General features: G+C 43.8%; 1 protein-coding gene across 1 annotated transcript in view; it reads right to left on the reverse strand.

Moving 5' to 3' along the window:
* Nucleotides 1-18,924, reverse strand: part of LTC4S (leukotriene C4 synthase) — a 60,307-nt gene extending 41,383 nt beyond the window's left edge. The window contains exons 1-2 of the mRNA XM_086931340.1: nucleotides 18,635-18,924; nucleotides 17,585-17,800 (exon numbers count right to left, since the gene is read on the reverse strand). Of these exons, the coding sequence (XP_086787466.1) occupies nucleotides 17,585-17,642 (58 nt within the window). The 5' untranslated portion in view covers nucleotides 17,643-17,800; nucleotides 18,635-18,924. The remainder of the gene's footprint in view (nucleotides 1-17,584; nucleotides 17,801-18,634) is intronic.
* Nucleotides 18,925-25,802: the final 6,878 nt, after the last annotated feature.

Genomic DNA, 25,802 nt, shown 5'->3' on the forward strand with positions numbered 1-25,802 from the left:
GATCTCTCCATGATGACACATGCTAAGAAGGTCGCAGTGACCTGCTTTGGACTTCTTAGAAGACTTTGGAATATTCTAGACAGTATTCCTTTACAGCTTAGAAAACAGTGGTCCATTATCTAGACACCTAACGTTTAGATTATGGGAACTTATTGTTCCTGGGGGCACCTAAGTCTGTTACCCATAGATTGCAGGTAGTTCAGAATACAGCTGCAAGACAGCTGTGCAATGTTCCTGCACTGGAGTCAGTGAAAAAGTACCTATTTGAACTCCACTGACTACCAGTAGAAGCAAGAATAAAATTCAAAATACTGGTCATCACCCACAGAGCCTAACAGAGGCCCCAAAAAAATCAGGAGGTTAGTATCTCCCTACAAAAAATCGGGAGGTTAGTATCTCCCTATATCCCAAATAGGCGGCTACGTTCAAGCACGGAGGAACGCCTAAAACCAACAAATGTCAGGGGGGAGAGATGGGGTGGGAAGATCTTTCTCTCACCTCGCTCCCAATCTTTGGAACTCGTTGCCACTGGAATACAGGTCGATGGACAAAGAATTACAGTTCCGCAAAGCGATTAAAACCTGGCTGTTTAGGTAATACCTCTAAGGCTCGGTTAGCCCCTATTCATTATTGACCGATTAGCGTTGGGAAGCCATAGGGCAGCCACGCGCTTTATAAATAATAATGTCTGCGGTGACAAACAGGTGGAAAAAAGAGAGACGTGTTTTTTTTGTGAGAAGGGTGCCCTAATCTGAAACCAGGAGCATGGGAAGGAGTTTGGCCTCAGCTTTGATAGCAGCACTTTGAAAATAGGCAGTTATGATTCCTTTCAGCTAGGTTTGGGCTACACAAATACCCCTTATATGTCTAAAGTACCCAAACTGTGCCTAATCAGATATTGCAAGGCACCAAGAAACTCCACAACCAACCAAGGTACAAGGCGGGAGGCCGAGGGCACAGAGGCCATGTGTCTGCATGCCATATGTCTATGACATAAGGCCATGGATCTCCGACGCTACTTACAAAATCCTCATTATGTACAGCTGAGGGTATTTTAATTCATGTAATAAACGATCTCTAAAATTCTGTAGGAAATGCAAAAGGAAAATATCAAAAATACAATATCCAACTCTCTACATGGATGCAGTACCATGTGCATTTAAAAATAAATGCACCCCTTTCCCTGAAAATGATACAGAGCAGCTACCGAGGTTTATTGGTAAGAATTTCTGCAGAGCTATTTTGAGATTTAAAAGCAGGAAGTCTTTTTGCTGGTGGTAAAATGCAGTTCTTCTTTGTCCATCCTGAAAACATTTGGCACAAGAGGGACATTTTCAGGCTGAGCCAGCTTTGCAACTGCAGTGAAATATGGAAATAAATTGCTTTAGGGAACTAACGGGTGGCAGCTCGGTCATGCTTCCGTTCGATTTTATAGCAGAGGTGCTGCATAATACTGTCAGTTATGGTTCAGGCATATTTTACAATGTTTTTGCAAATGTAATTCAGCGGAAGCAATGGTGAGAGCGTAAGGAAAATAAAGTAGAGGAGTGGTCGACAGATGGGCGCTGCCATCTTGTGTTAGAAGGAGCTGTGTGTCACCAGTATCATGGCATGGAGGGGCATTTTGAGGTCATTAGGCAAAGTAACAATTTAGTACTGGCGGATAGTGTTGTTTTTCTTGCTTCAAGCGAGTTCTGATGTCAGCACTTGTAATAAGAAAATGTGTGACAGGTCTTTTGTGGATATTACACCAATATCCACGCCCCTACGTCTAAAGAAATTCTTTCTTTGACTTAAATTAGAAAAGCATCTCTGTGTTGTTGACCCTGCTAAGATAAAAGAACTCATACTGATTATCTTGAAATGACTCAAAATTTGGGGATGTGTTTACAGTGTTTAATTCTTGTCAGTATCCTGATGATACATAAATACTAGACCAGCTTTGCTAAATTGTATGATCCTGAACAAACGATTCTATCACCCTGTCCCTCCGAACTACTAAGTGCCAAAATTGTGAATGCTCCTTTTTTTGTATTTTCGGCAATCATACCTTTTATGCAAATACAAAAACTAAAGGTTTGAAGTTATAAAATATAAAATTAAATCCAATTGAAACTGAAATAATTTTAGCTCAGCTCCACTTCTGCTTGCAAACCCAGTCAGATACCCCAATCCTCCAGGCCACTGTGCGCCTCTGCTGTTCTCTGTTATTATTATTATTATGTTTCTTATATAGCGCCTGAATCGACCCCCAAAGGGGTATCTCTGCGCTTGCCTTGGGAACCCGTCCTGGCTTTTCCCTGTGAGATAGCCCATACAGGGCATCCCCAAGGTGAAATCCAGGCATCCCGCCGCGGGAGGGGGGGGGGCGTTGTGGAGATTAAGCAAGCTTAATGCCCAGAGTTGCAGAGTGTGAACCCATGATTAGGTCAGGCACCGAAGCGAGAATTATCGAGTCCATGGACATTTGAGCTCAAGACCCTGCCGCGTCGGGAATTGAACCCTGGTCCCGGGTCTGACCTCTGCTTCAGGGTCTGCCTGCTCTAACCAGTGAGCCACACTTCTCCACCTTCTCTGTTAGGTTCCTCCCTGTTTTTTGAAGCCTTTTGTTCGGCAGGGCTGATGATGTGGATGGGATGTAATCGCAAAACCTCTGATGGTGGGGGAGATGTGGCAAGCGATTAGGCGGTGGGTGCCACTACACTGCAGGAGTCTTTACAGGATGTTGGAGGACTTGCATCAGTTTCACGCCGAGCTGCACCTATGATTCTGAGTTTTTGTGATGCCCGTTTCTTTTGCTTTTAGGTTGCACTATATGATGGCTGGTGTGCACATGCCCATGATTTTCTTTCCTGGCGGTTAGGCCGTTTATTTATTCCAGTTCCTGCTTTCATGAAGACTCTTATGAACTTCAACAAGTCTTCTGTCGTTGTGACGTGTATATTATTTCCAGAATCTTGTTACATTTTTGGACAGTGCTCCGGTCAATGATGAACCATTTGCAATGGATGTTCAGGAGCTCCCAACTTCTTGATTTTTTGAACTATCTATTTCTGCTAATTTGTATCCTAGTTGCTCTCCGGGTATCAACAATGAGAAGTGAGCCTTGACCGCTGTCTCATTCTGCTGGAGCCAATATGGTTCTGTTGTTTTATGGTCATGATTCCCAGGTCAGCTTCCAGAAATATTGATTGGTATGAGTTGGGGAGGTGCAGAATTATTTTTCCACTGAGCATCTTTTGACTGACCTCGAGGTGATGGCCTCTGTAGGCTGGAATGTCTGTCACCTTAATTTGGAAAATATTAGTTATGTTTGAGTGCAAGTGATTTTTCAGCGTTTGGAGAAAGTGTTATTTCTCCTGCCCTGCCTGACTTCTGGGTGCATCTTAGGACCAGTTCTTAGTCAGAACTAATCCAAAACAAGACAATACATTAGCCCTTTTCACCTTCAGTTCATTGAGATGAACATCTTCATTTGTCCTTTGGGTGTTCTTTTGGCCCTATTGTATGATTTAGACCTTTTCGATGGTTAGCTTCTGCGTGTTCTCTATATGGTAATAACCAGTTATTTCTGCACTGCTTTAGCCATTTTCACACAGAGTGTGAAGCCTTTAGCATGTGTTCTACTCCATATGGACACTTGGATATCGTGACATGTCACCTGGTACAGATTTTACTGCAATACTATAATTCTCATTAGCATGTACTTTTAATGTATTTTTGTTGAGGGTGCAGCCACTTGATTTCATTAGTATTTTTCTGCGATTTCAACTTCAGACTGAAGAGGATTTGAATGGAGGATGTTGCATTGCTCATTAACTCGAATGGACGCACCAACTAGCAACTTTCTTTCACGGGAAAATTGGGACCATTCAAGAATCCTTCACCATGGCTCCCCCCACGATCTTGTTCATGAGGCTTTGCAAGATGCTAGTCCAGAACCTACACCTGGAGCTCCTGAAGTTTCCCCGGCTGCAACCTGAAGTTTCCCTGGCTATTATCAAGGATCTCAAGTCTGGCTCCACTACGGGCCTTGTCCCGCAAAACTGTTGGCAACTGTGGCCACAGCAGTAAATCTGATAGTTAATAACATTCCTAATTCTTCACTAGCCACTGGCCATATGCCTTCTATACAGAAGCAGGCCAAAGTCTTGCCACTGCTTAAGAAGCCTTTGGCTGACCCCAAAGTACCAGCGAATTACAGGCCCATCTGCCTGCTGCCTCCAAGGTCCTGGAAAAATATGTGAACAAGGTTATTAAGGACTATGCAGAAATGAATAACCTCCTACATATCATCCACTCCGGCTTCAGAGCCTGCATTATTAGAGTCTCCAAACACATCAAAGAGAGCCTTGATGGGGGAAGGAAAGCCATCCTGATTTTATTAGATCTGTCAGCGGCTTTTGATACCGTCCCCCATAATAGGCTCCTGGACAGGATGCAGGCACTCTGTATTGGCCGCTCGGCTTTAAAAATGGCTTGCTTCCTTCCTGAAAGATAGAGGTCAGGAGGTATGGACACCTCCCTATGCGGCTGCAATCCCCAGTCTTAATGTTGGGGTCCAACAGGGCTCCATTCTTTACCCCACACTATTTAATTTGTATATGCCCCTACTAGCATCACTAGCTAAAATGATCTCTTATGCCGCGACAAGCAGCTCCTGTTTACCTGTGCCAAGGGAAAGGACTATGAGGGTGAGAAGATCAGAAACTGCCTCTCTAATGTGTTTGCATGGTTAGGGACCAACCAATTGAAATGTAAACCGGAGAAGTCCAAAATGATTTGTTTTGGTACCTCTCCTCTGGATAAATGGAGACACTGGTGGCCAGAAGATATGCCCCCTCCGCTCTCCGCCCAACATAGGTAAAAAACCTGGGACTTATGATAGACGACTCTTTATCTATGAGAGCCCAAGTCCAATCTGTAGTGGGAACCTCCTTTGGCCTCTTGCAGATGCTGAGGAAATCTCTCCCACTTTTGCCTTTGGACTGTACAAAGACCCTGGTCCAGGCATTGGTTACGTCTAGATTACACTATGCCAATGTTCTGTATCTGGGCCTTCCTGAATACCTGCTTAGGCGCCTACAGGTGGCCCAAAATGCAGCCGCCAGAGCAGTTGTTATGCTGAAACCGAAGACACATATTTCCCCTCATCTCAAAGTTCTGCACTGGCTCCAAGTAAAAAAGAGGATCAGGTTTAAGGTTCTGGTGTAATTCTTCTAGGCTTTTCATGGGAGTGGCGCAGGCTACCACAGCAGGAGAGTAGCCCAATATGCGCCACCCAGAACCCTAAGATCCTCCTCCCTGAGCCTTGCTTCTGTGCCCGGAATATTCCTCGCTCGATCTGGAGGCATCTCCTTCAGGTTCTTGGAAGAACAGGCTTGGAACTCACTCCCGATGTCATTAGGATCTGTGACGGATTAAGCAACGTTCAGGAAATCGCTTAAAACCTGGTTATTCCGCCAATAAATGCCCTTCTTTTAGCAGATTTTTACAGCATTAGCTACAGGGTGTCTGTTGGGTTGTCAGGAAGGCTTGTTGGAGTGCCAGGACACTCTAGTTGAGTAGTTGTGCGCTGAAGAAGTGTCTTCCTTCATTCATTCATTCATTCATTCATTCATTCATTCATTCATTCATTCATTATTAGCGTTTCCAACAGGCATTTGTCTGTTACCATCTTTTCTAGTTTCTTCTAAAGCCCTGAGCTCTAGAAAGGCAACATATGTCAGTTGCTCCTGCCTCGTGCAGTGCTTGTCAATATTGTGGAGAAAGTCAAGGACTTGTTGACTCATTTGGAGTAAATTAAGCTTTACTCTGTTCCACCAAGTCAATGGAGGGCTATATTCCACTGCTGTCGTGGAGTATGTCCATAAATGTCATATTTAGAGATCTTCACCAAGCAAGTGAAGGTCTATTCTCTGTGCCAGCAGCAGAGAAGCTACATTGAAGGCTCTGAAATGTTGGTGAGTAGCCACCATGTTTAATGCAGCCACTCAGCAATGTTATTTGCTCTTCAAACACAAAGTACCAAAGCAGGAGTTTGTTCTTGAAACACAAGAAATAAATGTCTCAAAGTCTTCCTATAATGTATGGGAGTTATTTATTCGTCTTTTTGTGGGGTCTACCAAGCAAAAAAACAGGTATTCAGGTGGACGGTTCGAGGAAATTTGATTGGTGGCCTAAAATCTAACAGACCGTCGGTCAAAGGTTTCCTTTGAGCATGGGCTCTGTAATCGGAAACATTATTGTTCCCTATGATTCTAGATCAGGGGTCTCTAACCTTCCCACTAGTGAGAGCTACTTGTGCTAATTGAAAAGCGTTGTGAGCCTCTGCCTAATAAGGGATTTCATGAATGGGCACGGAGGCCACATAACTTGCCAAGCAGAGCACACAGCATTAATGAGACATGATCTCTATTACAAAAGGTTTACATTTGGGTTCTCTATGGATTCGCTTTATCCTTTTGCTCTTCAGAAAGTGAAAGGGGGAAAGAGCGAGAGATGGAGGGAAAGAAACACAGAGACTATGGGAGGAAAACAGGAGAGGAGGATAGAAGAGGAAGCAAAAACAATAGAGAAAGGAAAGAATGAGAGAGAAATGGCAAGAGAGACAGGAAAATAAGAAAGAAAGAAGAGAAAGAAAAAGAACAAAAGAAATAAGAGAATGAATGAAGAAAAAAGAGAAAGGATAAAGATGTAGGATGAAAGAAATTATGAAGAAAATGGAAGATTAAAAAGAAATGGTGAAACTAATGAATGAAAGGAGAGAAATAAAGAATGAGAAGACAGAAGCAAAATGAGGAGCAAAACAGAAAAAGAAAGCAAGCAACAGAAAACAACGAGAAAACGATAGATCGGAAGGAAGGAAAAGAAAATAAAGAGTAGAAGAAAAAAAGAAAATAAGAAACAGGAAGAAGGAGAGACATGGAGAAAAGTCTAGTAGTGGAGAAAGAAAGAAGAAAAAGTACAATAGGTAAGTGCAACTAGAAAGACAATGAAAAGAATAATGGATGAGGAAAGAGGAAGGCTGAACAAAGATATTGAAAAAAGCAGGGATAGTAGAAAAAAGCAGAGAAAGAAAACAGTAGCAATAGAAAGAGATGGGACAAATGAAAGGGGGAGGCAAAACAAAAAAGAGGTAAGAAAAGAAAAATAAATGGAGAGAGAAAAGAAAGGAGAGGAAAAAAGAATAAAAGAACAAAGGAAAGAACTGTTGAGAGAAAGGAGAAGTAGAATGAATGAGTGAAGAAAAAAGAAGCAGAGGAAAAAAGAGAATGAAAGGGGAGAAGTAAGCAAAAGGAGAGAACAAAGGGAAAATGGAAGAAAAGGAGAAACGTCGGGATAGAAATGAGAAAAACATAAAAATGTAGGGAAAAAGAGCAAGGGTAGATTAAAGACCCGAAGAAAAATGAAAGAGAAAGAAGCTGAAAAAGAATGTACAATGATGAAGGGGGAAAGAATGAATGTAAAAAGATAGGAAGAAAGAAAGAAAAAGAGGAAAAAGAAGAAAAATGTGAAAGAAATGAAAGCAAGGAAAAAAGAGAGAAGGAAGAAGAGGCAAGAAAAAGGAGGAAATGAAGTAAAAAAATATTTTTCAGAAACGGGTAGGCCGCATTCTTCTGCATTGTCACTTTCGAGCCCTCCCAGAAACTGGTCCAGTAACGGGTACAGCAATTTAAATAGCTGCCTTTTCAGGTGAGCAGCTGAAAGGCAGTTACCATGTGCAAGCTAGTCCGCAACAACCTGCGAGGTACTAGTGTTTCGTGATCGACCTTTTTGTAGACCCCTGCTCTATGTCAAGGTTAACAAGGCACTTTCAACCAGAACTCTGCACACATTCGACTAGAACTAGCTATGTTGTGTGGAAATTTTTTCAGGCACCTAAAGATATGATCTCTTGAAAGGCCCCAGGACTGGATGGGTTCTCAGTGTGCTTCTATAGACTATTCTTCATGCACACAGGAACAAAAATGATTAATTGGTTCAATACATTTAAGAAGGGCAACGGATTGACAAGTTTGATGCAGGAAGTGTTGCAGCCTTAGTCCACAAACAGGGCTTGGCCCCTTAGGACACTGCATCATATAGGTCCATCTCTCTATTGAATTCTGATGGTAAAATTTATAGGAAAATATATGCCAGTAGGATGGAGAACCTAATGCCCTTTTTGTTCAAATAGGAACAGTCAGATTAGGGATAACATTAGGTGTGTGACGCATCTTGCAGAGAAGACAACGAAAAAGGAATATCTTGTTATGTTCTTAATGGTGTTAGATACTGAGAAAACGTTTGACCTCGTGGGTTAGACCTTTCTCAATGCTGTGATCAAGGAAATAGGATTGGGATCGAAAACACTGAAGTGTATGCTGGCCAGCTGCAAAGCTCTAAATGACAAGTGAGAGTGAATGGGGTGCTGTTGTGCAGCTTAGCCTTCTATGGGGCACATAGCAGGATTATCCACTTTCCCCTGCTTTTTAGGTTTCGCCTGACGAAAGCAGCGCATGCGCTGCTCTCTCCAGAGAGGACCTTTTGGAATCAATTCTCCCCGTGAGCTCATGCATGCGTCTGCATGGACAAAGATGGCTGCTTTCGCCATCTGTCCAAAGCAGACAGCATGCACGTGTCCGTGGGACAGTGGACAGTCCCACGCCATTTTGTTGTCATAGCTCCCGCGTGCTTTAAAATAGCGTGACCGCCCTTGCTCTCCCGGAGGCCAGCAGTGAACCGGAAGTAAATGCCGTGATGCAGCGGGTGCATCCGTGACGCAGTTGCCGATCATCTTTACCTGCATTGTTGAAGAGCAGAAGCCTCTCCTGCCTCTGGGGCAGCTCTCGCATGGCTTCCCCGCACTTCGCATGCCCTCGTCGGTGCCCAGGTCGGCTGCCTCCCATCTCACCTCCAGCTCGAGGAGGAGGGCCCGCAGCTCCCCAGCTAGCCCAGCCAGGGCATCCTCTGAGCGGGCAAGCAGCAGGAGGCATGATCCAGGGCCCCGCACAGGGGGCGAGTGCCAGGGCCAGGCTGCAGCCCAGACCACGCGAGGCGCCCGTAAGCACACAGGCCACGGTGTCCAGGAAGCAGGCGTCGTCCGGGGGCGACGCCACAGCATTGATGCTCTCTTCCATCTCTGCCTCTCCCTGCCCTGTGCGAGATCTGTGTGCAGTGAGGGCTAGATGGGAGTGGAGAGAGGTGTAGACCCGCCCCGCCTCCTTCCAGCCAGAGGCAGCCGCCAATTATTATCGGTGGGGACAATGCTGAAACAGGATTTTGCAATATGTCTTTTTAGAGAAGCAAAGTTGATAGGTCAATAAACGGTGGTTGGTGTTCTTTGTACACTCACTTCTCTCATCAGTACTTCCCTTGTTTTTTTCCATGTACTGGAGGCTCGGGCCAAATCACGTTTCTGATAGTTGCTGTGCGTCTCCTGGGCTGCATGGTCTGACCTTTTCTCAGGTCATGGGCTCTGTTATTGCCAGTTAACTTCAAATTGAAGTCTGAATGACTCCTCGTTTTAGGGTGACTTTATCTTTAGAATCAAAAGCCAGGGTGGGCCCAAACATAGAAGTTGTATTAACTGTTGGTACCCATAGCTGCCAAGTTTTCAGTTCAGACTGCTTGTGCGTGACATGTCCATGGTTTCAGTTTACTTGTGAGTGACATTCGCAGACCAAAAGGTATGACACGTAGAGTGACCCTTTCTCGTGAGTGAAAGCAAGCAATGAAATGCATGCAAAGAAATATCAGAGGTGAAGGAGTTAAACTGATAGAAGTTCTGGCGTATTTTGAGGACTTGCCTCTTCTATTCTGTCTCTGGTTAAATAATCCGTTTCCACTATTTTTCTGTCTCCGGTATCTCCTGCATCAGCATTTAGCTATCGTCTTTCTCCCTTAATGGCTATACACCTAAGACCATTCTTGACACACATTAAGAGTGCCAGAGGCCAAACCACTCCTCTTTTGTACACTCAGCGCTGAAAGGTTTTACCATTGTTTTGCAACATGTAGCTTTTATGGATTGTTTGCATATTAAAGGTCACATGGTACACAGAAGTTGCCCGGCAAGGCTGGTTTAAATCCCCAACCCACTGAACTGAGTTCATTGTGAGTTTTTTATGTTGGCTCTGAAGAATAAAGGACCACAGTGTATTTCTACACAGCACATCACACTCACAGCCATAGCACTTGCTGCTAAAATGTAGCTCCTTGTTAGTGCAGCTTATGGGGTGGTTAGGGTGGCAGTATGTGACTAATGCATTTTAGTGTGGTGATGCACACACCGCATTTAACATGCGTTAGTCTAACCCTGGCTGCATGGTACTTGGCAGGGATAGGTACCAACCAAGAACACTGCATGATTTAAATCTAGCATCCACCAGTGTAGGACTACACTGCCACAGACAACAAACCTATAAAAAAAAAAAAAACAGCATGCCAGGGGCTGTGAACTTGTTTCCATTTCAAAAAGTTTTGACTTGCCAAAAAGAGAGAACTGAAACTTTAGGTTTTACATCATCATGCTTGAGCAACACATGCACTTCAATTTCCCTTTGCATTCTAGTACTTGTAGTCCCATATTTATAATGATAAAACAATACTACAATCTGCTAGAAAGGAAATGAACAACCATTTTTAATGCAATAGGTCTCGCATTTCTGAGTGTTTGACCTATTGGCATTGTAAATGCCAAGGCCTTTTATTTATGCATTTTAAAAGCCAGCAAGCGCTTGTAAATATGCACTTTGTACTTATAGTCCTTACTTGTGAAATGCACAGCTGACAGTAAAAGAGGCTCAGTTACTAACAGTCTTGCTTCTCCTAAGCAAATACTACTAAAAGTACAAAATGTGTGTTTATTCACTCATTGCAGGGTTTCAAAACACGTAAATAAAAAGCTTTGTCATTTACAATGCTAATAGCTCAAACTCTTGCAAATGCAAGACCTATTGCATTGCAAATGCTTGTTTTGTTCTTAATGTGGAACCTCTGGCGATAGCAGTCAGGGATCCTTGGTATTAGAGGCAGGGGCTGTTTCTCCATTTGGGTTCAGGGGCTGTGCCCCTCTGAAATTCCTACACATTTACATAAAAACATATCAAATAGATCGGTAGAATCGTATCTCTAAATAAATCGATATAATTAAGTCTGGGCTGTATGCTTCAGGCTGCCTGTCCCGCCTCGCTCTGAAGCAGGACACGGAAGCCAGGCAGAATCAACTTTCTTAACTGTGATGCATGACACAGTGCTTTATGTTTTAAAGCCCTTCATTGCCATTGTGGTCTAGGGTTGTATACACTCTGTAGGCCAGTGACGCAATAAGCGTCGCGACTACAGACGTCCATCATTCAGTGGCTTATATCCCATCCTTTCTTCATAAGTGGGAGTGGATGTAAGCACGTCTGATTTGGGGCCTTGTTGTCAGTAATGGTAAGTGTTTGCATGCTATTGTTGTGTTATATATATTGTGTTGAGACCCCTCATCACACAACCTCCCCCACTGTTACACTCCACGCCCTTGCTGCAGATCGCTCGCTCCTTTAGAGGTGGAGCTGCTACATTTGTTCCCCCATGAAATGGATCCAAATAAGGAGCAGGGAGGGTTCTTGTTCCCTTGTGAAGTTGATCCTAATATCCGAGTCAAGACCGAAGCGAGAGATAGGTGCTTACTGTGGAACATGTGCTTACAGTTGACAGTTCTATGATGTATGACATTAAAACTGGCCATCTTCATGCCCCTAAATTAACCCTGATGAAAAAAACATGGATTGACATGCAAACAGTAAGTGTTAAAAAACTTTAAGGGAATGCATTTCATTGATTTAGTTCCTCTTTTATTTCACATGCTTTACTTAATCATGCATTCCCCAAGAGTTAGCTATTATATAATGTTTTGTGTGCATACTTTGAGGCTTGAGCCATGCCAGGTGTTTATGAGGGGCAATGATTGCGCGTGCAGGGTGCGTGTTAGTGGGTTGACCTCTCTGCAGAGCACACAGAACAATGTTTATGTATTCCATTTGCAGCTGAAATTCTGTGGATATGTGTGTGAAGGGGGTACACAGATGTCAAAATATTTGAAAAGCAAAAGTAAGACAAATTAAAGTGCTTAAATTTGAGGGAGTGCAGTGCATGTTGGAGGCGGTGAAGTATCAAAAAATCAATGGGGGAAGTTATTTCCCATTGATTTTTTGATACTAAGACTAAGGAAGCTGAATGGATCACGGACTCTTCCTTCTCCCCTTTTTGATATAACGGAGGCGGTGAAGTGACAGAGATGTGAGGAAATGCAATTGGGGAAGAGTGAAAAGAGGATGCCGTAGAACAAAGAGAGGGGTTTGAAGATGTGCAGATGGACACGATTTGCAGTGAAAAAGAAGATACATATCTAACACAGAGAACACATTACTGAAAACCAAAACTCCTTCCACAAGCCTCAATGCTATTTAATTCACAGACTCACTATTTCAGAATTTAAACATTTCCAGCGTTAATTATTTATAAGAAATCATTGTTCTTACTCATTTATCTTAAACAGCTAACACCCAGTTAAAAAGCCAATCATACTAATAGGCTTTAGGTGTATGTCAGTTGTTGTGTCATTTATCTGGATAAAATTACATCTCAGAGAGAAACCTAAATACCAGTCAGGTGGCACACTATGGGAATCACAGAAATGTATTTGACTTGTTCCTTTATAGAGAGCCCCTGCTTTTTTCATCTTATTTAAATACCTGTCTGCACATATTTCGATATGACTGGTGAAAGCCAGCATCTGTGGGTGCGTCTCGAAGTCTGAGTTAGAGCATATTTTTCCAAAGTTAATGCTGCATGCAGTGCAAGCATACATTTTAAAGGGCTAAAGTTGTCATGCTGTACAATTTACACATTACAGTAACTGTAAAACATATTACTACAGGAAGATATGGGAGAGGTGTTAATGTGTTTAATATTTGAAGACTATATTTTCCCCTGCTTAATAATCCTTGCTTTATCGCTACATTCATTTGCTTTAAAATGCATCATTTGCCAATTTCTTTTTCATTTCTTTCTCGGGAGAGGGACTCACCCTGGACTCTAGGTTTGTCCATTGAAATTGTTCACATCGCTCGCTATATAAACGTCATGCCCAACGTTTATGCCTCACCACTTTCAAATGTCACCACCTGCCACTGATTAGAGGGATCGACTTCAAAATAAGCCTCTTTGCGGCTGACGTCCTGTTGACGCTAATAGAGCCAGATCAAACGATTCCTTCAGTAACGTAACTGCTGGACCTCTTTGAAATTGTATTTCAGAAATACTGAACATCTCTTTCCCGCCAGCTATACTTCACTGGCTTCAGCCGTGGTGTAAACTCACATGGGCCTCGACAAAAAGACGTTATTTAGGCTTAACTTCACAAATAAGCTAGAGTGGTGATATGCAGCAAAGTGGCTGGAAATACGCAATTAGATTCTAAAATACATTAGGTGCTGATAACCAATATATCTGTCATGTCTAGACCGCATACATGTCCTGAAAATGAACATCCAGCCACGTCTGCTGTATATCTTGCAGGCTCTTCTTGCAGCGTTGCCTCTGTCTGTGCTTGTAGACCTTCGGACTAAAATGACTGAGTTTATGTGGGTAGGTAAAAAGGCAAAGCTTAGCAAGATAATTATGATGGCCCACAAGGGAGCTAGATGACCTAGAATGCCTAGATATAGGTGATAGGTGAAGAATACCAAGCTGCACACCTTCAGATGGTGGTGTGGGCAGCGAAAGAATCAGACAAAAGATGGATTGTGAGGTAGTAGAGGACCTAACATGACGACAAGTGATACAGACAAGTGAAAACAGCCTTGGAGGTGTGGGATGGAGCAGCCATCATGGGGAGGTTGATCTTGTTTCCCTCACCAAACATACTGGTTCATGATGATCTGCAATTTGTTACAGCAGCATCAGTGAACTTTAAATATAGGGAAAAGAGGGAATACAAGATGTTCTCAGACCTCGTCTGCCAGGGAATCTTTAAATCGTCGAACGAATGCTGAAAGGAATTTGGGGTCATGGAATTGGATAGATTGCAATATGCTCAACTACGTTAGTGGGGGCTAGAACAGGTTAACAAAGATGCAGCCGTCCAACCATTGAGCAAATTTGAAATGCACATTAGGAAATATGATGGCGCACTGCGGCTAACGTTATAAATTTTACTTGCGGGTCAAGCCCCTTCCACATGGGCATACCGAGAAAAACGGGGTTATTCTTTTTATTTTTAAAAAAAATTAAGAATACAAAATCAATGGTACAATAGCTAACCACACACAGTAAAGTTGATAAATACATTCATTCACCATGCTTGTGGTTCAGCTTATAATACCCACCTCAGTTCTCAGCCCCCACCCCCTTCAGTCCCTTAGTGTAACATGGGCCATTGCCAACATAGTATATTTTCCCTTTCCAGGTGACTGGAACACATAATTTAAGTCATGAGATCGCTCCCAGAAGTTCTGTGTGTCACAATTCAGCCCATAGTAAGCCCTCCAGCTGCACGCCGCGTTTCTCAGGCAGCCTCTTTCCTCCTAAACCACTCCCTCTGCTTCCATACAAACATTCATTCATGCTGGCCACATTACTTTAGTTGGAGCTGCCTGGTTCCCTCAGTCTTGCAATATCTTGTTTCACCAGAACAAACGCTAATGTACTGAACATCAGTTTTGCTCTGGGTACATCAACATCGCTCAGGATACCTAGTATGACAAATAGGGGTATGTGCACCTCCAGTTCTTCTGTCAGTTGGACAATCATCTCTTTCCAGTATCTCTGTATTTGAGGGCATTCCTGTATCATGTGGTGGAAGGTCCCATCCGCTGCATCGCATTTTCTAAATGTGGGAGATTGCGCCTTGCCCATTTTGTATAGTCCACTTCTGTTATAATACACTCTGGTAGTTCAATTACCCTCTGTCTCACCTTTATAGCCACTTCTCATGGATTCTTCGGGGGACCTCCCAATCAGTATCCTCCAATTTACCTAGACCGGGTTCCCACTTAGCCCTATTTAATAGGTTATCCGGTTTATTGTTATGAGGTTATGATGTATCCAATAAACTGCTTTGCAGGTTAATTCTTCCAAGAACACTGTTTTCTCCTCCGGGTTATTGTCTGGCAGGTCGGTCCAGTTGACTAATTTTGCCTCTAAAGCGTGTCTGAGTTGTAAGTATTTATATTTTTGGATGGGAGCTAAGCTGTATTCCTCCTGGCGTTCTTCAAAAGACTTCGGTTCTCCTCCCTCAACTTCATCTCTCCATTTGGAGGTACCGATATGATTCCACTTTTTAAAACTCGCCAGTTTCCTCATCTCTTGTAGCATTTTCCCTTTCCATAGAGGGGTTTCTCTAGTGAATCCCATGTATTTTGTGGCCCTACCGATTAGCCTGGGTGGGTCCCAATAGTCCTCTCATAAGATGTTTTCCGTAGAAAATATATATATATGTATGTGTTTCCATTAGCATCTTTTACAGTCTCATCTCAGGTTCATCCTGTGAAGTGTATCTCTATTTCATAATAACCTGGAGCCGAGGGGACTATGCCCTTTTGTTCACAAGAGATATACCACCATGATGCACCGACCTCGGTGCTATGTGCAGTGCTATAGTGGGTGTACCCCTATCCCAAAGCAATATGCACAGTATTCTCTCTATTCTTCTCGGAGACTATCCAAGGGATAGTGTTTGCTGTATATAAAAATGTTGGCAGCGCGATCATTTAACGATTGACACCCTCCCCATTACTGAGAGCGGGAGTTTTCCCCCCCTTTCCATGTGTATTTGAAATTGCCAGAGCACCCCTCTAGGTTGCTCTCTAAGAAGAATGTCCTGCTTCGAGTAACCTTAATGGCCAGATATCAAAAGCCCTCTACAGACGCCTCAATATAATGGGCTCCCTCTCTCACCCTGGCCCAGGTCCCCATTCATTTAACACTGATTTGTCCCTATTCATCTTATATCTTGCACATCTCTCAAAGTTCTGGAATGCTGACAGAACTGTCAGTATGGATGACCTGGGTTTCTAGGAAGAGATTAAGAGATCCTCTGCATATAAGGATATTTTCTCTGGTTGGCCGGTGATCCCGGCAGTTCCACAATGTCAGCCCTCACTCCGATCCAGCACCCAACGGTTTCACCCACGGGGAAAATGTCGACATGGTGACAATGGACACCCTTGTTAGGTGCCAGGTTCCAGAAAGCACCCCGTTCACTTTCACCCCCGCGGACAGTGTCTCTTAGAGCATGGCCAACAACTTGCAAAAATGTGAAAATCTCTTCAAGGTATGTCTAACTTTGAGAATCAAAGACTTCTTTCAACTGCCTGTAAATCTGTGAATGCGTCAGAATCCATGGGTGATGGGTGGGAAGATCCACAGCAACACCCATGGAACGCCACTTTCACACAGAGTAATCCGTGAAAGGGGTCATATTTACAAGACCATGAAAAGGCACACACTGAGGCTTTGCACGGCCTTGTAAATATGGCTCAGCATTGTGCGTCAGAAAAAGGGACGCTCTGGTGGTGCAGGAGCCTTGTTAATATGGCCCAGTGTGGGCGGGTAACGGGTGGTCAGATTCAGGGAAAGAGGTGCAGCATGACAACGCTTAAATTGTATGGTAAATCGCTGTCCAGGCCACACACACACAACAGTTCAACACCATGAGTAGATAAGAGTTTTGACTGATCGTGCAGCCCTGCAGACGTAAGCTCTGTCCACACCACCGGTGCTATTACCCAAGTCTGACATTTCTCAAATAAGCCGCCGAAACATAACAGGAAGGGCAAGAATCAGACCTGCGGAATGCAGGCAAGACAAAGGTCTCTGCAACACGTGATTCGCCCACGGAGCTGCTCCTGGAGACAAATATTTGTCTTTAATATCCGTCTTCCTTCTGGCCCTGATTTTTAGAAATACATTTTCATTTTGTTAGTCTGTGAGTTGCTGAAACTAAATATGAGATCTGTGCAATCAAAATACTCCGGGGCTTATGTACAAACCCCTTGCGCCGCCGGTACGTCACTTATTCCCATATTAAAAGTGACGCACCGGAAGCAAATAAGCCCCTCCGGGTCAGTAAACCCTCCGCTAACAGATTACTTGCAGTTCTTCCTTCTCGGGGATGCTGCTGCTCCCAGAAAGAAACCTGTCCGAATACTAACGGCTATTTATCAAGCACGCCTTCCGTGCATGTCACGCGTGAGACCATGGAAACATAAGGATGATCGTTCGAGTGTTGACAAACCTTGCAACACTGTGTGATCTGTGGCAACTTGAACCTGCTCCCCGGTGGCTCACTTACCTGAAGTGGATATTGGGAAGTCTCCAAGGCGTGAGGCAACTCACAAATGTATCGCCAAAGCCAGTGGTTCTTGCGTCCATCAACTTGCAAAACTGTGTGATCTGTGGCAATTTACGGCTTCTCTCCAGTGACTCCGTGATCGTTGGAAAGGTTTTCCCAGACAAACACTAAGAAATCTGGGAATGCGTTTTTTCTGTTCTATTAAATACCCAACTCCTCCCACCCATGATAGAAAGCACCCCCCGCCCCCCCCCATACCTTGCTCCAAGACTCCGATCAGGGTGACGGTCGCCAGGTGGATAATCTGTGGCTGCATGCTGGCGTGGCTGTGGGGGCTTGGCGCGGTCCCTTGGTCTGCCGACGCCGTGTTGGCGCTACAGCTCTCCGTACTTTGGTGCAGTGCCCCTCAGCCTCGGGTGGGTGCTGTGGTCTTGCAGTCAGACTGGCAGCACTGGGGTGGATGCCAGGCGTTCACTAGGAGGTAAGTGGTTAGTTGAGTCTTAGTTTTCTATAGAAGTGGTAAGTTCTTGCTTTTCTGCGGCTGCAGGGAAGTCTTTCTTTTCTACACAAGGGGTAAGATTTAATTATGTTTATTTAGGGTCTTAGTTTTCTACAGAATTGGTGAGTTCTTCTACGTTTGTAAAAGTTGGGATGTCTTAACTACTACAGAAGCTTTAAGCTTTCCAGAAGCTTAAGGCTCAGTTGATAGGTGCTCTGATATACTCTTAAATTAACTGAGTGAGTTCCCTACCAGTCTCTTACCTGGGCGAGTTCCCTGCCAGTCTCTTAACTGGGTGAGTTCCTTACTAGTCACTTACCTAGGTGAGTTCCCTACCAGTCTCTTACCTGGGTGAGTTCCCTGCCAGTCTCTTACCTGGGTGATTTCCTTGCAAGTCTCTTAAATGGGTGAGTTCCTTACTAGTCACTTACCTAGGTGAGTTCCCTACCAGTCTCTTACCTGGGTGAGTTCCCTGCCAGTCTCTTAACTGGGTGAGTTCCTTACTAGTCACTTACCTAGGTGAGTTCCCTACCAGTCTCTTACCTGGGTGAGTTCCCTGCCAGACTCTTAACTGGGTGAGTTCCCTGCCAGTCTCTTACCTGGGTGAGTTCCCTGCCAGTCTCCAGGTCAGGGGAGAGAGAGCAGGGAGTGTTGGCCACTGGTTTCCGTAGGGGTTTTGATTAGTGGACAAGATGTAGGGAGAACGAGATTGAGTAGAAGCTGCTGTCTGTGGCACTAAGGAGAAAGTAGTTCTTTATGTGGGAGTGTGAAGGTGTGTGTTCTGATGCTGTTGCTAGATAGTAACTTACGTGGGTGGCTCGGAGGAGGTAAGTGACTGGCTGTCACTCTGCAGGTGTCCGGCTGACAGGAGGAGCTCCGTGGCAGGGTCCTGGTGTTCGCCTCGTGGCTGGAGGTGCCTCTGAGGGTGAGTGGACGGTGCTCTGTTGCTGGTTGGATACAGATGCAGGTCGGTAGGTGGGTGTAGGTAGTTTCAGCAGATGTTGCTCTTTCCTTCTCCGCCGATGGTTCTGCTGTAGGAACCCACTTCCTCTCTATTTATCCTCTTTCCTCCCGCCTCGTCGTCGCACCGGTAAGTTACTGCTGCCTGGAGCCCTGAGCAGTTCCGAGCAGCCAGCACCGCCCCTCACACGCGCTGCGCACACTGTCTTCTTCCTTGAGCTCCCTGCCAAGAGCGACTCTGCTCTCATCAGCAGCCTGACTTCCCCATGGGCCGGGCAGCCATTAACCAATACTCGAATCCCCAGGAAACCAGCCCCGGGCTGCGCGTTATCTGATGGTGATGCGGAGCGCGCCTCCGATAAGGACATGGCAGGAAACGGGGGCCGCCACAGGATGTTTGTAGATAGGGATGCGAGGGAAAGACCACGGCCAGAGCTGTTGCTGCTCGAGGCGAACACGCTGAAGTATCACACACGCCCTTTCCGGCGCACGCACAGATGCAATGCCATTCTCGCTTTTGTAAGTCACGGGTATCCATTCACTTTTAAAGCAGTACGTTTAGCTACCACGCAAGTAAAAACATTTTAAATAAAACAAGCACTGGCAAAGCCAATGGCTCGTGACAGTGATCGAAGTGGGCGGGATTGGTGGCAGTTGCCGCGGGTGACTTTTGAAAGTGGTGAGGCGTTTACGTTCTTCCCAACTTTCACGGCAAGAGCAAGGCACCCACAAGGTTCCCAAGGTGGACCCTCAAATACTGTAACAACAGCAACGAGGTGGTTGATGGGTGCACTGCTTGAATTAATATCAGCTGCTGGCAATCACTAGGGCCGCTTCCCAATCCACCGTTTTTTGCCCACTTTGCCACCTCAATTTGTTTGGGCCCAGCCCTACGCAATTCAGACTTTATTTGAACCCACTGTGTACCAAAAGGCACTAAAGACAAATTAAACAAAGCAAACTCCACTAACCCCATTCAGTTAGATCAATGCAAAGCAGAAAATGAAATGTATATTTAAGTCAAAATGCTTTTGGTGCACACAATTCAAATGGATGAAGTAATTTCAGTACACGATGCCGTTTAGCGAATTTGGACTGCATTCATATACGAACTGTTCACACTTAAAAGTGCCTCGGTGACCGTGAAAGACATGCAAGTCACTTTATCATAGCTGATTTCTGTTTTTACTAATTAAAGAAAGCAAGGTACACATTGAAACAAATATAGCAAAAGTTTAACAAAAATGTCAGGCTATAGAAAGGCAATTTGGTGGGTTTTTGTGTTCAGGTAAATTACGGCGCCTTTCTTTATACCAATTGCAGTTAGTTCCACAGATGGAATGCTTCTTCAGCAACAGAGGTGTGGTAAAAGGAATGCAAAGCAGGAATCAGATTGCAAATTGTTTGTTTTGCTCATAAATTTAGCTAATGCCAACCCTTGTTTTGGCTGTGAAGTCACACAGCTTAAAGCAAATAACTGGTGATGTAAACTCATTGGGTGACAAAGGAGGCACATATGCTAGGGAAAGCTAATACACTAGGTGCAATTACGCAAGATTAGGAAAAGGCTGGGCAATACTTTATGTAAAAAAAATGGCTAGTACGGTTCTGCAACTGCATATTTTTTCAGCTGACGGAGAAAACTAAAATTGTATGCCCTCCTGAATTCGTATAATCAAATCCCTTGTAGGTAATATCAGTCTAGCGGAGAATATTATTAAAAACCAGACCGGAATAGATTTGTGACAGTAAGTGAATATTTTGAAAGACGTCGCCCCCCTAAAATTCATCTTGCCAATGCCATGTTTTAAGATTTACAAACTACCTACCGGTCGATGGGGCTGTGGGCACAGAGCATTGGGTGTTGTATCACTCCAACCCAGGATGGGGACATCAATAGCATTTGGCACTTTTTGAAGCCTTTGTTTGTACCAGGAGCGGTGGTTCCCTGGTAAATGGTACCATGGGTACCCAGGGCACTGTGACCAGAGTAGGCCCCTAGGGGCTGCAGCACTTATTGTGCCACCCTTGAAGGCCCTGTGCCCTGACACACACACTGCCTTTGCGGACTGTGTGTCTTGGTGCAGAGCAAAACAGAGTCGACATGACACTGTGTGCCATGCCCACAGGGTACTGCCCTGGCATGCGTCGATCGCACCTCTAGCTGGGCACAGGTTCATGAGCCCTCCATCTTGTGATTTGCAGCCTTCCTGTGCCCCAGATTGCAGTGAGCAGAGTCCAGGAAGGGGTAAGGAGACAGACTAGTGCTGTCTCTTCCCCAAAACAAAAGTTGTAAAAAAAAACGATTTTCCCTTTCTGTGATTACTGTCTTTGCCTGTGGTAGTTATAGTTTAAAATTTTAGTTTTTAACCTGCCTGTGATTGCATATTTTATCATCTGTTTTATGTTTTAAACTTGTGCTTTTCCCTGCCCATGATTGCTTCCATTTAACGTGTTGAATTATGGGATTTGCAGTCCAAACTCTGTAGTTTATCCCTCTCATTCCTGTTGACAATTCAGTTTTCCCTCCAAATTTCACCTCAGCTCTGTGATAAGACCTGTATGTTAAAACAGTGCATCCCCAGCCACCATTTTGTGTTCACAAGCCAGTGAAACCAGCCCCCCTGATTCCTTCCCCCCAGCAACAGGGATATTCTACATCAGAAGGTGCTTCTGTGAGCTGTTTAAACTGTGTTTATTAGGGACTGTGCACTTTGTTTTTTGGCCAGGAGGGGGAGTAAAGCTTTATTCAAACAGTATTGTTAGATTTCAAGTTAGTGAGGCCTTTACCTGCAGAAGTCCAACGTGTGGATTGAGCCTGTCTGTCTCGTAGAAGATGCTGAACAGGAGAAGCAGCTTCCAACTCCCTGGCCAGCAAACCTTGTCTGAGGTCGCCAGGACCTTATGTGGTCTGCTAGTGGTTGGTACATGTGTACACTGATTGGTGGTTGTATCTGGTGTTTCTGTTGGATTAGGGTTAGTGTCCTCATTGGTTGGGTGTTTGAGGGTTCTGATTGGTTTCTGGGTCTGTGATTCAATCAATGTAGGGTTGGGACTTGGGTTAGGGTTAGGATTTCTATTGGAAGTAGGGACTAGGGCTTCCTATTTTATTGGTTGTTGGGAGTAGGGTGGGACTAGGGCTAGGGTTAGACCTTTAATTGGAAGTAGCGATTAGGACTTATGGTGTGATTGGGTGCTGGACTAGTTGTGGGACTAAGAGTAGGGTTAGGCTTTCTATTGGAAGTAGGGACCAGGGCTTCCTGTACCATTGGTTGCTTGGACTTGGGTTGGGACTACTGGTAGGGCTAGAGCCTCTATTGGACATAGAGATCAGTTTTTTTTAACTGATTGGGTGCTTGGACTAGGGCTAAGATTGACTGAAATGTCCTGGTCTGCTATTGGTTCTAGATTTTAGGGCTAGTGTTGTGATTGGATAGTGTTAGGGCTAGGGTTCCCATTGGCTGAAGGGGTCACCTGATTACTAGGACTATAAAAGACCAGGGTTAGGGCGTCTCAGCCCAGACGTCAAGGCAAAGAGTGGAGAGGACAAGGGCTGCTGCCTGTATGAGGATGACCAGGGCCAGGGACAGAAATGATGCCCATTTTCCCATTTAGCATTACCCAGCCCACACCATCCACATCCACAAATTTAAGGTATTTATGGATCTTTATATTTATCACTTTCTTCTAATTTAGCATTTCCAATGCACTACCCTATTTCTCAGCCTATACATCTATCAATATATCCTCTACATCCACTCTCATTCATCCCAAACCCCATGCCACTTTTATGATCCCCAAAATAACCCTTTCTTGACTCTCCTACTGTACCCCTCCTTGTATCATCTGACACATCTTTCTACTATACCTATCCCCCAAAACAAACCTTTCTAAACTCTTCCCTCTGTCTCCTCCCCTCCAAAACTCCTTTTTACTCATCCAAAAGCCTCCCCCTACTGCTAAGACCTAAAAAGAAAACAACAAAAAAATCTTTCACTCTTTTATCCCTCCACTATCCTTTTCAATCAAAATTAACAGACTAACATGTTCACTTCTCAAATCCCATATTCACCTATACTAATTCGCCACTTATCCTTTATGAGTTCCGGCGTGGCGTGCTTCAACACCCCATCAGGGGTAAAAAGTGCTATATTGTAGTATTCCTATTTGATGTCATTTGTAGAACTACTGATGTCACTTAGAATGCTCCTGTGTCTGGAGCTCATTCTGCTGTGAGCCGCTCCTGTGTTAACTGCTTGATTCTACCTGTGGATGTCAAATTGTCATTCCTGCAATAAAAGCTGTTACATCAAACCCACGCTTGGATTCAGTTACTACATAATTTCTGGCGACGACCGGGTACCTACAGCTTCTACTCCCAAGATAAGGACTCTTTGAATGACAACGTTCACCTTTTTCTACTGGAAATCTCGATTCCTGCCTCCAGTTTTACACTGCTGACATCGACTTTTGAATTTGCCACTTTCCGATGCTATTACGCTACCCGTGAGTTATTTAATTGTTTTTCTCACCATTTGGCAAATATTTTACATACCAAGTGTTGTGTTCCGTTACACGCATCTTTCAAATTGCGTGGAACCTCCGCACCCGCTCTGTCTGCACCCGCTGCATCTAGGCAACTCAGAGGAATCCCCACTGTGCCTAGCAACGCCGAGGAGCTTCCATCTTCGTGTTCCGATCTCCTCTTCCCGGAACTCCATTGCATTGTGGGTATCACCCTTTCAACCTCAAAACGTCTGACGTCACGACGTGCCGCCATTTTATCTATTTACATCACAAATCGGAAAACAATTCTCACGAAGACGCTCTTCTTTTCTTCATTTCTCCATCATTTTGCCTCGTTTTTCTAGCGGATTCATTGCCCATCAGTTTACTGACATTAAGGTACTGGAATATACTCTTTACATTTATTTATTTATTTTTTTTCTTTCTCATTTTTATTATTACCTTCCAGTCTATTCTAGTCACAAAATATACTAAAGCATGTCCAATATTGCTGCGCCACCTCATTTCTTACAAAGTGCTGGTGATCCCAATATTGAATGGGATTTATGGCACCCAATGTTCTTAGCCTATGTTGAGGTTTTAGAAAAAGATGGATGTTCCGCTAAACGCAAATTAGCTCTTCTCAGACACTGTCTTGGTGGAGCTGGCATTAAAGAATTTGACAATCTTCCATCACTTGATGATGCTGGAGACTTGGATGTCTTTGATAAAGCCTGTGCTCAAATGAAAATTCGTTTTGGAAGGAAGATAAATACTGTTATGGAACGTTTTAAATTTTATTCTCGAGTTCAGAAACAGGATGAATCTATTGAGGATTATGTCTCTGCTTTACGATCTCTAGCTTGTTCTTGTGCTTTTGAGACCATTTCTTATGAACAAGTTCTCAGAGATCAGATTATGATGCGCACCAAGAGTAAGAAAATCCAAGAAAGACTCTGGCTAGGCACAGAATCTTCTTTAAGCTCTGTCATCAATATTGCTAAAGGCATTGAGCAATCCGAATTGTTTGTTTCAGAAATCAGAGGTCAAACACCCAAGTCTCAAGTCACTGAAACTGAAGTTGCATTAGTAAAAAATCAAAATTTTTCATCCAGTTCCAACAGGTCACTTCCTAGAAAAGACAATGAGAAGAAAGTAATTGAAAATAAAAGTATTGCTGAAAATAAGTTCTCCTACAGGAAAAATGTCTATTGTTACAGATGCGGTAGCTCAAACCATATTGGAAATTATAGAGGATGCCCAGCTTGGGATAGAGTTTGTGTAAAATGTAAAAGGAAAGGACATTTTGCTAACGTTTGTCGTTCTTCCCAAAGGGTCAACTACATTTCCCAAGAAGAAGAAGAAGTTTTACAAAGTTTTAATTGTATTCTATCTGTTGATGACTCTGAACAGAAAGAATTTCCTTCTTTTACCATCTTAGTTGATAACCAGCCCATTCTTTTAATGATGGATTCATGTTCATGGTACTCCATTATTGGTTTGAATCTGTTTAAAAATCTCTGGGGGGATAGGAAATTATTGACTTCAGACATATCTCCAGGAGGTTACACTGGTAAGAAAATAAATATCGAAGGTTTCTTCTGGGCTGATTTTTAGGTTGCTGATCGATTTGCTAAAGGGAAAGTTTATGTTGCCACCAAAGGTGTTGCTATCTTTAGTTGGCCACATCAACGTTTACTCGGCATTAAACTTGACCCCAATGCTAACCCTCCAGTCTACTTGGGGGAACCATATGTTTTAAGTATTTGCGATGCTGAAGATAATTCTTTGTTTGTAGAGAACACAAAAAAATGTTTTCCTGATGTTTTTAAGGACACCTTGGGTAAATTTGTTGATTTTCAGCACAAAATTATTCTTAATGATAATGCCATTCCTGTCAGACACAGGGTCAGGAATGTTCCATTGGCCTATCGGGAGAAGTTAAAGGACATTTTGAGTGATCTTGTATCTAAACAAATTATTGAACCTATAGAATCCTCTCCTTGGGTTTCCCCCATTGTTTTATCGCTCAAAAGTTCTGGCGAGCTCCGTCTATGTGTGGATCTCCGCAGTTTGAATAAGGAGATCTGGGTAGACAAGCATCCTCTCCCTAACATCCATGAATTAATCTCTTCCCTCACAGGCGCTACTGTCTTTTCAACCATCGATTTAGCTAGTGCCTATCATCAGGTTGAGTTACACTAAGATTCTAAAAGACTTACAGCTTTTGTGACTCCGGAAGGCATGTTCCAGTATTTGCGAATGCCTTTTGGTCTCGCCAGTGCTGCTTCTGTGTTCCAACGCCTGATGAAAGAGGTTCTCCTTAACTGTAAAGGAGCTATTGCGTTCCAAGACGATATCTTAATTTTTGGTGTAAATGTCGAGGAACACGATCACAATTTGCATTGTGTACTGTCCAATGTGCAAAAGAAAGGTCTTACTCTAAAGTTTAACAAGTGCAAATTCAGACAATCCAAAGTTGAATACTTAGGGCATGAAATTTCCAGCGAT

This window comes from Lissotriton vulgaris, chromosome 7 (genome assembly GCF_964263255.1).
Source record: "Lissotriton vulgaris chromosome 7, aLisVul1.2, whole genome shotgun sequence".
Taxonomy (NCBI): Eukaryota; Metazoa; Chordata; class Amphibia; order Caudata; family Salamandridae; genus Lissotriton; species Lissotriton vulgaris.